The sequence below is a fragment of the Salmo salar genome, chromosome 29, assembly GCF_965601325.2.
Source record: "Salmo salar chromosome 29, fSalSal1, whole genome shotgun sequence".
NCBI classification, from domain to species: domain Eukaryota; kingdom Metazoa; phylum Chordata; class Actinopteri; order Salmoniformes; family Salmonidae; genus Salmo; species Salmo salar.
Genome location: NC_138319.1, coordinates 29,494,476 through 29,509,243, shown reverse-complemented (window position 1 = coordinate 29,509,243; position 14,768 = coordinate 29,494,476). Strand labels below are relative to the sequence as shown.

Here is a 14,768-nt window from a genome sequence, read left to right as displayed (position 1 = left end):
CCCTTCTTCAGTCAGTTGTTAAGAGTCCATGTTACTAAAGAAACAGACTCAACAGCGTGAATACCCAGCCGTCCCTTCAGTCAGTTGTTAAGAGTCCATGTTACTAAAGAAACAGACTCAACCGCCTGAATACCCAGCCGTCCCTTCTTCAGTCAGTTGTTAAGAGTCCATGTTACTAAAGAAACAGACTCAACAGCGTGAATACCCAGCCGTCCCTTCAGTCAGTTGTTAAGAGTCCATGTTACTAAAGAAACAGACTCAACAGCGTGAATACCCAGCCGTCCCTTCTTCAGTCAGTTGTTAAGAGTCCATGTTACTAAAGAAACAGACTCAACAGCGTGAATACCCAGCCGTCCCTTCTTCAGTCAGTTGTTAAGAGTCCATGTTACTAAAGAAACAGACTCAACCGCCTGAATACCCAGCCGTCCCTTCAGTCAGTTGTTAAGAGTCCATGTTACTAAAGAAACAGACTCAACAGCGTGAATACCCAGCCGTCCCTTCTTCAGTCAGTTGTTAAGAGTCCATGTTACTAAAGAAACAGACTCAACAGCGTGAATACCCAGCCGTCCCTTCTTCAGTCAGTTGTTAAGAGTCCATGTTACTAAAGAAACAGACTCAACAGCGTGAATACCCAGCCGTCCCTTCTTCAGTCAGTTGTTAAGAGTCCATGTTACTAAAGAAACAGACTCAACCGCGTGAATACCCAGCCGTCCCTTCAGTCAGTTGTTAAGAGTCCATGTTACTAAAGAAACAGACTCAACAGCGTGAATACCCAGCCGTCCCTTCTTCAGTCAGTTGTTAAGAGTCCATGTTACTAAAGAAACAGACTCAACAGCGTGAATACCCAGCCGTCCCTTCAGTCAGTTGTTAAGAGTCCATGTTACTAAAGAAACAGACTCAACCGCCTGAATACCCAGCCGTCCCTTCTTCAGTCAGTTGTTAAGAGTCCATGTTACTAAAGAAACAGACTCAACCGCCTGAATACCCAGCCGTCCCTTCAGTCAGTTGTTAAGAGTCCATGTTACTAAAGAAACAGACTCAACCGCCTGAATACCCAGCCGTCCCTTCTTCAGTCAGTTGTTAAGAGTCCATGTTACTAAAGAAACAGACTCAACAGCGTGAATACCCAGCCGTCCCTTCAGTCAGTTGTTAAGAGTCCATGTTACTAAAGAAACAGACTCAACAGCGTGAATACCCAGCCGTCCCATCTTCAGTCAGTTGTTAAGAGTCCATGTTACTAAAGAAACAGACTCAACCGCCTGAATACCCAGCCGTCCCTTCTTCAGTCAGTTGTTAAGAGTCCATGTTACTAAAGAAACAGACTCAACAGCGTGAATACCCAGCCGTCCCTTCAGTCAGTTGTTAAGAGTCCATGTTACTAAAGAAACAGACTCAACAGCGTGAATACCCAGCCGTCCCTTCTTCAGTCAGTTGTTAAGAGTCCATGTTACTAAAGAAACAGACTCAACCGCCTGAATACCCAGCCGTCCCTTCTTCAGTCAGTTGTTAAGAGTCCATGTTACTAAAGAAACAGACTCAACAGCGTGAATACCCAGCCGTCCCTTCTTCAGTCAGTTGTTAAGAGTCCATGTTACTAAAGAAACAGACTCAACCGCCTGAATACCCAGCCGTCCCTTCAGTCAGTTGTTAAGAGTCCATGTTACTAAAGAAACAGACTCAACAGCGTGAATACCCAGCCGTCCCTTCAGTCAGTTGTTAAGAGTCCATGTTACTAAAGAAACAGACTCAACAGCATGAATACCCAGCCGTCCCTTCTTCAGTCAGTTGTTAAGAGTCCATGTTACTAAAGAAACAGACTCAACAGCGTGAATACCCAGCCGTCCCTTCTTCAGTCAGTTGTTAAGAGTCCATGTTACTAAAGAAACAGACTCAACAGCGTGAATACCCAGCCGTCCCTTCAGTCAGTTGTTAAGAGTCCATGTTACTAAAGAAACAGACTCAACAGCGTGAATACCCAGCCGTCCCTTCAGTCAGTTGTTAAGAGTCCATGTTACTAAAGAAACAGACTCAACAGCGTGAATACCCAGCCGTCCCTTCTTCAGTCAGTTGTTAAGAGTCCATGTTACTAAAGAAACAGACTCAACAGCATGAATACCCAGCCGTCCCTTCTTCAGTCAGTTGTTAAGAGTCCATGTTACTAAAGAAACAGACTCAACAGCGTGAATACCCAGCCGTCCCTTCTTCAGTCAGTTGTTAAGAGTCCATGTTACTAAAGAAACAGACTCAACAGCGTGAATACCCAGCCGTCCCTTCTTCAGTCAGTTGTTAAGAGTCCATGTTACTAAAGAAACAGACTCAACAGCGTGAATACCCAGCCGTCCCTTCAGTCAGTTGTTAAGAGTCCATGTTACTAAAGAAACAGACTCAACCGCCTGAATACCCAGCCGTCCCTTCTTCAGTCAGTTGTTAAGAGTCCATGTTACTAAAGAAACAGACTCAACCGCCTGAATACCCAGCCGTCCCTTCTTCAGTCAGTTGTTAAGAGTCCATGTTACTAAAGAAACAGACTCAACAGCGTGAATACCCAGCCGTCCCTTCAGTCAGTTGTTAAGAGTCCATGTTACTAAAGAAACAGACTCAACAGCGTGAATACCCAGCCGTCCCTTCTTCAGTCAGTTGTTAAGAGTCCATGTTACTAAAGAAACAGACTCAACAGCGTGAATACCCAGCCGTCCCTTCAGTCAGTTGTTAAGAGTCCATGTTACTAAAGAAACAGACTCAACAGCGTGAATACCCAGCCGTCCCTTCTTCAGTCAGTTGTTAAGAGTCCATGTTACTAAAGAAACAGACTCAACCGCCTGAATACCCAGCCGTCCCTTCTTCAGTCAGTTGTTAAGAGTCCATGTTACTAAAGAAACAGACTCAACAGCGTGAATACCCAGCCGTCCCTTCAGTCAGTTGTTAAGAGTCCATGTTACTAAAGAAACAGACTCAACCGCCTGAATACCCAGCCGTCCCTTCAGTCAGTTGTTAAGAGTCCATGTTACTAAAGAAACAGACTCAACAGCGTGAATACCCAGCCGTCCCTTCTTCAGTCAGTTGTTAAGAGTCCATGTTACTAAAGAAACAGACTCAACAGCGTGAATACCCAGCCGTCCCTTCAGTCAGTTGTTAAGAGTCCATGTTACTAAAGAAACAGACTCAACAGCGTGAATACCCAGCCGTCCCTTCTTCAGTCAGTTGTTAAGAGTCCATGTTACTAAAGAAACAGACTCAACCGCCTGAATACCCAGCCGTCCCTTCTTCAGTCAGTTGTTAAGAGTCCATGTTACTAAAGAAACAGACTCAACAGCGTGAATACCCAGCCGTCCCTTCTTCAGTCAGTTGTTAAGAGTCCATGTTACTAAAGAAACAGACTCAACAGCGTGAATACCCAGCCGTCCCATCTTCAGTCAGTTGTTCGTTCCACCCCCAAAAAACATTTTTTTTACGGTTATATCATTTTCTCTTCATGACGGTGTTCATCCATAACAGTCGATTACACGGTTATAAGGCGATTGTGCCAGCCCTAAAATGTACACACACACTGAAAGGACCCTTCCCCTCTACATCTCCCAGGCACAATATACCAACAGCAGAATATTTCAAGTTGACTAGATTTACCACCAATCTATTGAAGGAAAACAAACGTTGAGCCCTTTCTTGTCTACTGTAAGAGAACATCATTATCTATGACCCCATTGACCACAAGAGGATTATTCATGTAAAAACATCACAATGTCACTAGTCACGACAAGACAAAACCAGTAAATGTCACATGTTCTGAGCATGACATTCATCAAGCCATGTGGCGTCTTGTGAAATCCATTCTGCTACCAACATTGGCTTGTCTGTCATTGATTCCTTCTCATGTGTTTCTCTTCTCCTCTATTCTGTACCAGACTAATTATATCAGACCCACCATACAAAGCCATTACACAGGATCAATAGAACTACAAGCATTTGTTAACATCAGAAAATGTCATCACTGTGTGTGTGTGTGTGTGTGTGTGTGTGTGTGTGTGTGTGTGTGTGTGTGTGTGTGTGTGTGTGTGTGTGGAGTGAGTGAGTGCGCGCGCAAAGGGCGCTAAATAATGTAAAGCCATTGCTTTATCTAATGCTACCCACCCCCATTTAAACCCCAATGCTTCAGTCAGAATCCTACCCCCACTGTGTGTGTGTGTGTGTGTGTGTGTGTGTGTGTGTGTGTGTGTGTGTGTGTGTGTGTGGTGTGTGTGTGTGGCGTGCGTGCGTGCGTGCGTGCGTGCGTGCGTGCGTGCGTGCGTGCGTGCGTGCGTGCGTGCGTGCGTGTGTATTTCCCCTTGATGGATGGTAGGGGTGGAGCACAAAATCTGTGACACAGCCGGGGCTCTCGCTCCAAAGAGCTCTGAGAGGGAGAGAAGAGAGGGAAAGAGAGAGCGAGTGTATGGTATGTGAGTGAAAGCATTTATAGTGTGTCTGTGTGGAGTGGTGTGTACAAATGTGAATTGGTAAGCATCTCTTTACCCACTTGTAACCCTAACCTCAGTACCCCTCACCCTCCACCCCTTCCACTCTCCCAGCCCCAGACAGCCAGAGAGGAAGCCCTGTGGACTGGGGCTGTCGTCTGGTGCAGAGGTCCAGTGTCAGAGTGGAGCTCCAGACCCTAGAGACCTCGCCCTGCCGCTGTAACCCAAACCGCTGCACCCGGCCTGGGCTTAGCATACAGGGGGCAGGGGGGTAGAGGGTGAAGGGGACAAAGGGCCTGGGAGGCACTGCTGATTTGTCAATGAGATTAGATGGGGTTGATGGAGGGGGAGAGGGATGGGGTGGGGGAGAGAAGGCTGGAGAGGGGGAAAGAGAGAAGCTTGAGAGGAGTGGGGCAAAAGAGGAGAGAGGGAATGGATGTTTGGGTGGAGGGAGGGAGAGCGAGAAGGGAAGGAGGAGAGCGAGAAGGGAAGGAGGGAGGAAGAGAGCGAGAAAGGAAGGAGGGAGGGGGAGAGCGAGAAGGGAAGGAGGGAGGGGGAGAGTGAGAAGGGAAGGAGGGAAGGAGGAGGAGAGCGAGAAGGAAAGGAGGGAGGGGGAGAGGGAGAGGGAGGAGGAGAGCGAGAAGGGAAGGAGGGAGGAGGAGAGCGAGAAGGGAAGGAGGGAGGGGGAGAGCGAGAAGGGAAGGAGGGAGGGGGAGAGTGAGAAGGGAAGGAGGGAAGGAGGAGGAGAGCGAGAAGGAAAGGAGGGAGGGGGAGAGGGAGAGGGAGAGCGAGAAGGGAAGGAGGGAGGAGGAGAGCGAGAAGGGAAGGAGGGAGGGGGAGAGCGAGAAGGGAAGGAGGGAGGAGGAGAGTGAGAAGGGAAGGAGGGAGGGAGGAGGAGAGCGAGAAGGGAAGGAGGGAGGGGGAGAGCGAGAAGGGAAGGAGGGAGGGGGAGAGCGAGAAGGGAAGGAGGGAAGAGGAGAGTGAGAAGGAAGGAGGGAGGGAGGAGGAGAGCGAGAAGGAAAGGAGGGAGGGGGAGAGGGGGAGGAGAGCGAGAGGGAAGGAGGGAGGAGGAGAGCGAGAAGGGAAGGCGGGAGGAGGAGAGCGAGAAGGGAAGGAGGGAGGGGGAGAGCGAGAAGGGAAGGTGGGAGAGCGAGAAGGGAAGGAGGGAGGGGGAGAGCGAGAAGGGAAGGAGGGAGGAGGAGAGCGAGAAGGGAAGGTGGGAGAGCGAGAAGGGAAGGAGAGCGAGAAGGGAAGGCGGGAGAGCGAGAAGGGAAGGAGGGAGGAGGAGAGCGAGAAGAGAAGGAGGGAGGAGGAGAGCGAGAAGGGAAGGAGGGAGGGGGAGAGCGAGAAGGGAAGGAGGGAGGAGGAGAGCGAGAAGGGAAGGTGGGAGAGCGAGAAGGGAAGGAGAGCGAGAAGGGAAGGCGGGAGAGCGAGAAGGGAAGGAGGGAGGGGGAGAGCGAGAAGAGAAGCAGGGAGGGGGAGAGCGAGAAGGGAAGGAGGGAGGAGGAGAGCGAGAAGGGAAGGAGGGAGGAGGAGAGCGAGAAGGGAAGGAGGGAGGAGGAGAGCGAGAAGGGAAGGAGGGAGGAGGAGAGCGAGAAGAGAAGGAGGGAGGAGGAGAGCGAGAAGGGAAGGAGGGAGGAGGAGAGCGAGAAGGGAAGGTGGGAGAGCGAGAAGGGAAGGAGAGCGAGAAGGGAAGGAGGGAGGAGGAGAGCGAGAAGGACGGACGGAGGGAGGGAGAGCAAGAAGGGAAGGAGGGAGGGAGAGCGAGAAGGGAAGGAGGGAGGGAGAGCGAGAAGGGAAGGAGGGAGGGAGAGCGAGAAGGACGGACGGAGGAGGAGAGCGAGAAGGAAGGACGGAGGGAGGGAGAGCGAGAAGGGAAGGAGGGAGGGAGAGCGAGAAGGGAAGGAGGGAGGGAGAGCGAGAAGGGAAGGAGGGAGGGAGAGCGAGAAGGGAAGGAGGGAGGGAGAGCGAGAAGGGAAGGAGGGAGAGAGAGCGAGAAGGGAAGGAGGGAGGGAGAGCGAGAAGGGAAGGAGGGAGGGAGAGCGAGAAGGGAAGGAGGGAGGGAGAGCGAGAAGGGAAGGAGGGAGGAGGAGAGCGAGAAGGGAAGGAGGGAGGGGGAGAGCGAGAAGGGAAGGAGGGAGAGAGAGCGAGAAGGGAAGGAGGGAGGGAGAGCGAGAAGGGAAGGAGGGAGGGAGAGCGAGAAGGGAAGGAGGGAGGGAGAGCGAGAAGGGAAGGAGGGAGGGAGAGCGAGAAGGGAAGGAGGGAGGGAGAGCGAGAAGAGAAGGAGGGAGGGAGAGCGAGAAGGGAAGGAGGGAGGGAGAGCGAGAAGGGAAGGAGGGAGAGCGAGAAGGGAAGGAGGGAGGGAGAGCGAGAAGGGAAAGAGGGAGGGAGAGCGAGAAGGGAAGGAGGGAGAGAGAGCGAGAAGGGAAGGAGGGAGGGGGAGGAGAGAAAATAAAGAGTGAGAGAGGAGCTAGAGGGGGTGGAGATTAACGGATGGCTCCACTTTCAGCAGTTGTAATTGGCAGAGGAGAGCCAAGTCATTCAAGAGGTGTGTGTGTGTGTGTGTGTGTGTGTGTGTGTGTGTGTGTGTGTGTGTGTGTGTGTGTGTGTGTGTGTGTGTGTGTGTGTGTGTGTGTGTGTGTGTGTGTGTGTGTGTGTGTGTGTGTGTGTGTGTGTGTGTAGGGGAAGTGTGGGCCTTCACGAAGCTCAGACAGAGGGAAGCAAGAATGTGAGAGGTCTATTCAAACACAACTAGATTCCAGGTTTCCAGGTTTCTCCCCAGCACAGTAAGACAGTTAGCAAAAATAGTAGCGAAAGAGAGAAAGAAAGAGGGAGAAAAAGAGGGAGAAAGAGAGGGAGAAAGAAAGAGAGAAAGATGGAGAGATAGATCTTACCAGTTTGCTATAGTGATACTTGCAGTAGCCACAGTACTTGACGTTGTCTGCGTCCGACCCCTGCTCCTCACACAACAACCCAGCAAACTGGGCACTGAGGAGAGGAGAGAGAGGAAGTGTCAAGAGAAAGAAGGGGCTAGAGATATGTGTCAAAAAATGAAAAGAGACTGAAGACAGAGAGAGAGATGATGTATTTAATATGTTAACAGATAGACAGTAATGTCTTTTTTGCTGTGTTAATAAAGTTGTAGATATTTTAATGTGGCTCACAATGTGAACATGTGTTAATAAAGCTGGAGGTATTTGAAAGGGGCTGGCTCACCATGTGACGTGGAAGGCTTGTCGGCAGCCATGTTTGTTACAGGTCATGCAGGCTCCGGTGGCAGCTTTACTCTCTCTGCCCTGGTCCTCACAGATATAACACGTCTACACAGAGGAAACTCATCCAGTCACACACTCAGAAATGGAGGGACAGAGTGAAGTGTGTGTGTGTGTGTGTGTGTGTGTGTGTGTGTGTGTGTGTGTGTGTGTGTGTGTGTGTGTGTGTGTGTGTACCTTGTTGTAGCGATCGTGGGGGACAGACTGCAGTACGATGGGTTCCATGGTGGAGACGTTAGCAAACTCCACTTCAGGGATGTAGAGGGCACACACCACATGGGCCCAACCTACACACACAGAGAGAGAGAGAGTAAACCTCAGGACACACACCACATGGGCCCAACCTACACACACACACAGAGAGAGAGAGAGTAAACCTCAGGACACACACCACATGGGCCCAACCTACACACACACACAGAGAGAGAGTAAACCTCAGGACACACACCACATGGGCCCAACCTACACACACACAGAGAGAGAGAGAGTAAACCTCAGGACACACACCACATGGGCCCAACCTACACACACACACAGAGAGAGAGTAAACCTCAGGACACACACCACATGGGCCCAACCTACACACACACACACACAGAGAGAGAGAGAGTAAACCTCAGGACACACACCACATGGGCCCAACCTACACACACACACAGAGAGAGAGTAAACCTCAGGACACACACCACATGGGCCCAACCTACACACACACACAGAGAGAGAGTAAACCTCAGGACACACATAACTTATTGAAAACACCCACCACTTGGGCCCAAAGGGCAGATATACACATAATCCCCTTCAATTTCAATCCATGTGTGGAGCCGCGTAACTAGAGCAGGAAAGAGCCAGTTGAACGAGAGGTCAGATAGTGGTGAATCCTTCCTCTCTCCCTCCCTCTGTTTTCTCTCTGTTCCCTCAGTTCCAGAAACAACAACACGCTTCAACTTACAGTTGAACCCCTGACCTGCCTTTGACCTCCCCAGGGGACAAGGGGGAGGAGGATGGGGGGGGGGGGGGGGGGGTGTCAGGGTGATGTTGTTTTGAAGTCCCTCCAAGAATTTGGCAGAGGACAATAAAACAGGGCCATAAAACAACACAGAGCCCCCCCATAGACACACGCGTGCACACAGACACACCAGGGTTTCCGTTATGAAAATGTGGCACTGGACATTTGACCGGCAGCATTTTAATTTCCCGGTCATTTGAGAAAGTTTACCATTTATCAATATGCATTGGGTGGGTAACCTGATTAGGGCATCTACACACGCTGCTCAGAATAACAGAAATCACATTTAGAATATGGTCATTCATATAAACAGGACATGCAAGTCAAGGATTCAATGAGGTGTGTCTTCACTTTAAGGTGTTAGAATAACTGTTCACATTTACATTTTCCTCAACAAGACCAGTAAGGATCAGCAGAATCACTAGCCTATGCATGAATGGCGTGTGAGTTTCACATTTGGGGAAGCACCCCCCTCCCCCCCCAAAAAAGCATTCCATACATCATCGCATTTGTAGACTTATGCTAGAAAGCCTGCTATTCCTAATGTGATGAGTAGATTGGATAATTATCATTTAGGCAAATAATATAACTCAACCACTGATTGCAAAAAAGACAATTCAATGAATGGCTGAGCGCATATAGCATAGAGGACGCGGCAGGTAGCCAGCGGTGGGCCAGTAACCGAAAGGTCGCTGGTTCGAATACCCAAGCCGACAAAGTGAAAAACCTGTCAATGTGCCTACCCTTGAGCAAGGCACTTGACCCTAATTTGTTCCAGGGGTGCCATACTACTATGGCCGACCATGTAAAACAACACATCTCACTGCACCTATCCAGTGTATGTGACAATAAATCTTATTTTAAATTAGTATTTTTATGAGATATGTTTCTTCTTTCTTTGAAAAAAATGTAAAACCCATTTCATTCTACTACACTTTACAGTGCCTTTGGAAAGAATTCAGATCTCTTCAATATTTCCACATTTTGTTACTTTAGAGTCTTATTCTAAAATGGATTAAATTGTGTTTTTCCCTCGTCAATCTTCACACAATACCCCATAATGACAGAGCAAAAATGGGTTTCTATAAAGTTTTGCAAATGTATAAAAAATAAAACCGGAAATATCACATTTACATAAGTATTCAGACCCTTTACTCAGTACTTAATGAAGCACCTTTGGCAGTGATTACAGCCTCAAGTCTTCTTGGTTATGACGCTACAAGCTTGACACACCTGTATTTGGGGAGTTTGTCCCATTCTTCTCTGCAGATCCTCTCAAGCTCTGTCAGGTTGGATGGGGAGTGTCGCTGCACAGCTATTTTCAGGTCTCTCCAGAGATGTTAGATTGGGTTCAAGTCCGGGCTCTGGCTGGGCCACTCAAGGACATTCTGAGACTTTGTCAAGAAAACACTTCTGCGTTGTCTTGGCTGTGTGCTTAGGGTTGTCCTGTTGGAAGGTGAACCTTCGCCCCAGTCTGAGGTCCTGATCGCTCTGAAGGTTTTGATCAACGATCTCTCTGTACTTTGCTCCATTCATATTTTCCTGGATCCGGACTAGTTTCCCAGTCCCTGCCACTGACAAAAATCCCCACAGCATGATGCTGCCACCACCATGCTTCACCATAGGGATGGTGCCAGGTTTCATCCAAACATAACGTTTGGCATTCAGGGCATAGAGTACAATCTTGGTTTCATCAGACCAGATAATCTTGTTTCTTGTGGTCTGAGAGTCTTTAGGTGCCTTTTGGCAAACTCCAAGCAGGCTGTCATGTGCCTTTTACTGAGGAATGGCTTCCGTCTAGCCACTCTAACATAAAAGCCTGGTTGGTGGAGTGCTGCAGAGATGGTTCTCCCATCTCCACAGAGGAACTCTGGAGCTCTGTCAGAGTGACCATCGGGTTTTTTGGTCACCTCCCTGACCAAGGCCCTTCTCCCCGTTTGCTCAGTTTGGCTGGGCGGCCAGCTCTAGGTTAAAACCTTCTTCCATTTAAGAATGATGGAGGCCACAATTCCTTCAACCTCATGTCTTGGTTTTTGCCCTGACATGCACTGCCAACTGTGGGACCTTAAATAGACAGGTGTGTGCCTTTCCAAATCATTCAATCAATTGATTTTACCACAGGTGGACTCCAATCAAGTTGTAGAAACATCAAGGATGATCAATGGAAACAGGATGCACCTGAGCTCAATTTTGAGTCTCATAGCAAAGGGTCTGAATACTTATGTAAATAAGGTATTTATGTTTTCAAAATATGAATAAATGTTCAAACATTTCTACAAACCTGTTTTTGCTGTGTTACTATGGGGTATTCTGTGTAGATCAGTCAGTTCCCAAACTTTTTATAGTCTCGTACCCCTTCAAACATTCAACCTCCAGCTGCGTACCCCTCTAGCACCACGGTCAGCGCACTCTCAAATGTTGTTTTTTTCCATCATTGTAAGCCTGCCACACACACACACACTATACATTTATTAAACATAAGAATGAGTGTGAGTTGTCGTCGCAACCCGGCTAATGGGAAGTGACAAAGAGCTCTTATAGGACCAGGGCACAAATAAAAATAATCAATCATTTTGTTCTTTATTTAACCATCTTACATATAAAACCTTATTTGTTCATCGAAAATTGTGAAATACTCACCACAGGTTAATGATAAGGGTGTGCTTGAAAGGATGCACATAACTCTGCAATGTTGGGTTGTATTGGAGAGAGTCTCAGATTTAAATCATTTTCCACACACAGTCTGTGCCTGTATTTAGTTTTCATGCTAGTGAGGGCCGAGAACCCACTCTCACATAGGTACGTGGTTGCAAAGGGCATCAGTGTCTTAACAGCGCGATTTGCCAAGGCAGGATACTCTGAGCGCAGCCCAATCCAGAAATCTGGCAGTGGCTTCTGATTAAATTCAATTTTCACAGAACCGCTTGTTGCAATTTTGATGAGGCTCTATTGTTCAGATATCGGTAAGTGGACTGGAGGCAGGGCATGAAAGGGATAACGAGAATCCAGTTGTTTGTGTCGTCCGTTTTGGGAAAGTACCTGTGTAATAGTGCACCCAACTCACTCAGGTGCTTCGCTATATCACATTTGACATTGTCCGTAAGCTTGAGTTCATTTGCACACAAACAAATCTTACAATTATGGAAAGACCTGTGTGTTGCCCAACTTCTTAAATCATAGCCTCAATTTTGTCCCGCACATTGAATATAGTTGCGGAGAGTGCCTGTAATCCTAGATTCAGATCATTCAGGTGAGAAAAAACATCACCCAGATGGGCCAGTCGTCTGAGAAACTCGTCATCATGCGGTCAGAAAGAAAACTTTAAGCTCGTCTCTCAATTCAAAAAAACGTGTCAATACTTTGCCCCTTGATAACCAGCACACTTCTGTATGTTGTAAAAGTGTTACATGGTCACTGCCCATATCATTGCATAGTGCAGAAAATACATGCGAGTTCAGGGAACTTGCTTTAACAATGTGAACCATTTTCACTGTAGTGTCCAAAACTTTTTTCAAACTGTCAGGCATTCCCTTGGCAGCAAGAACCTCTTGGTGGATGCTGCAGTGTACCCAAGTGGCGTCGGGAGCAACTGCTTGCACGCGCGTTACAGGCTACCTATATTTGACAATGTGTTGTTATATCACTGAACACTTGATGGTTTAAAAAAAAATTGGCAGTGAAATGAGGCTACTCAGGCGAGAGAAAAAAACTCACCCAAATGTATAGCCCCGTTGGTTAATATAAATGGACTTTTTGAAAATGTGAAGAAAAAAAATGTAAAAAAAATATTTTAATATGAATCACATTTTTATTTGGCGTACCCCGACGGCATTGCGCGTACCCTTGGGGGTAATACCTGGTGTAGATTGATGACAAAATAAAAAATGTAATAATACATTTTAGAATAAGGCTGTAACGTAACTAAATGTAGAAAAAGTCAAGGAGTCTGAATACTTTCCGAATGCACTGTATATGACTGAAGACGAGCAGAATCTTTTTTAACAACAAATGACAGGGTAGCCTACTCTGCTGACTGACAAAAGATCAATAAAAACGACGTTGTCCATGTAATAGGCCTATGAGAAGGGGAGACACAAACAGAATATGACGTCCATCTAAACTAGGAGGAGGCCTCCCGAGAGGCGCAGCGGTTGCATTTTGACTTCTCACTGACAGCTGCAACTCAACAATCATCCATTTTAGGGATGCACGATATATCGATGAACATTTCGGAATTGGCCGATATTAGCTAAAAATGCTAACATTGGTATCGGCCCGATGTCTAGTTTAACGCCGATGTTAAAAACTGATGTCAAAGCTGCCGTGCATACCTATATATGTTTTTTTTCTTTTTTAACCTTTATTTAACTAGGCAAGCCAGTAAAGAACAAATTCTTATTTACAATGACAACCTAGGAACATTGGGTTAACTGCCTTGTTCAGGGGCAGAACGACAGAGTTTCAACTTGTCAGCTCGGGGATTTGATCTAGCAACCTATATAACGTAGGTACATGACATAATGACGCCACGTAAAATTTTGCGCTACACTTGCAATACAGCATCCGTAACCTAGCCCACAATGTCTGCTGTGTGGATCGAGCAGTCAACAAGTCGAGCAGTCATTTGAAAGAGTAAGAACATTTCAGCGAGACAACTCAAAGGCGAAATCCATTAAAGCCAATGGTGACATTGCCCTTGACAATCAACCGTTCTCTGTCATGGGTGATGTTGGCTTTCGACGACTGGTCGAGCACCGGTACACACTACCAAGTGTGCTATTTTTCAGATGTTGCCCTACCGGAGTTACACAGTAATAGCGTCACTGCTATTAGCTTCACGACATACATACTACGGAACACCGTTTGCGTGTCAAAAAAGATACAGTAGCAAAACTGTACAAAAAAGTCTGCAAACAAGCAAACACCAGCCACGAATGATGTGTTTACTATACCACATTGGTAATAAAGCATAATTTGTTTGAACAGCAACTTCTGGGGTAGCTAGCTTTGGCTTGGTACCTAGCTAGCACCAATACAACCAGCTTGAAAACAATGACCAGTAGAAACTGCAGTCATTTTCATTATTCTTAACAATGATTTAGGAATGCTTGTGAGTAAGTATTATCTAGGTTGCCACTTGTTGTTCGCCTATTGAAATTGAACTTCAGTTCATGAAAATAAATGGCTAGCCAGCTACTTAACCCTGTTGCCCAAAGCTAACGTTATAAGCAGCCAGCTAGCTTCATCTGGCTAGTGACGCTCGACCGGACCGGAATTATATGTTGTGAAGCTAGCCACAATAAGGATTAGGCACAATAGTGGAATTTGTGGGGTGCCTTCAAAATAAAGGTGTGTCATTGACAGTGACGAAATGAATATAAATAGTAGAATTATGCCATACTTTATTTTGAAGGCTAACCGCAAAGTCCATTATTGTGGCTAATCCTTATTGTGGCTAGCTTCACATAGACCACCATTAATCAAATATGAACAGTCTTATAAATTAGGGTTATTTTAGATGATGACACCTAGCTAGATAGTTAGCTAGCTAGCTATAGCTACTGAAACAGATTGTCGTTTTGCTATGTTTTTGGGGAAGAAAATTGTTTGCATCCATGAGCTAGCTAGCTATCTTTTTAAAATGTTTATTATGACCAGCACTGTTGGTGCGCGAGACAACTTTACCAGCATCATAGCATGCGTATCGATGAATCGTTGTCACATATGAAATACGAGTGATAGTGTAATCAATGTGTAATAACGTAAAGAATGTATGAATGCATTAAATTCTTATGTGATGGGCAGTCATATTCAGATCCTGGTTGGTCAACAAGCTTATTTGTCCGTATCTTTTTTGACACGCGAAGACCCAAACGGCGTTCCATAGAAATCCAGGTTGAGAATGAAACTACTGAAGAAATTAACAAAACTGCAACGCAAGTAAGTAATATAGCCTGGATTCGAACCAGGGACTGTAGTGACGCATCTTGCAATGAGATACAGTGCTTTAGACCACTGCGTCTGTGTGTGTGTTAACTA

The 14,768-nt window shown here is 47.0% G+C and overlaps 1 protein-coding gene across 10 annotated transcripts in view; it reads right to left on the bottom strand.

Annotated features, from left to right (window-relative positions):
• LOC106590532 (protein AF-10) overlaps positions 1-14,768 on the bottom strand; it is a 115,148-nt gene that overhangs the window by 60,312 nt on the left and 40,068 nt on the right. For all 10 annotated transcript variants that reach the window (XR_014383092.1, XM_082970785.1, XM_082970787.1 and 7 more), the window contains 3 exons: positions 7,898-8,007; positions 7,665-7,768; positions 7,343-7,436 (listed from right to left, as the gene is read on the bottom strand). Coding sequence is in view for 9 of the 10 variants with exons in the window: in XM_082970785.1 (XP_082826911.1) it covers positions 7,343-7,436; positions 7,665-7,768; positions 7,898-8,007 (308 nt within the window). In the remaining variant the exon portion in view is untranslated. The remainder of the gene's footprint in view (positions 1-7,342; positions 7,437-7,664; positions 7,769-7,897; positions 8,008-14,768) is intronic.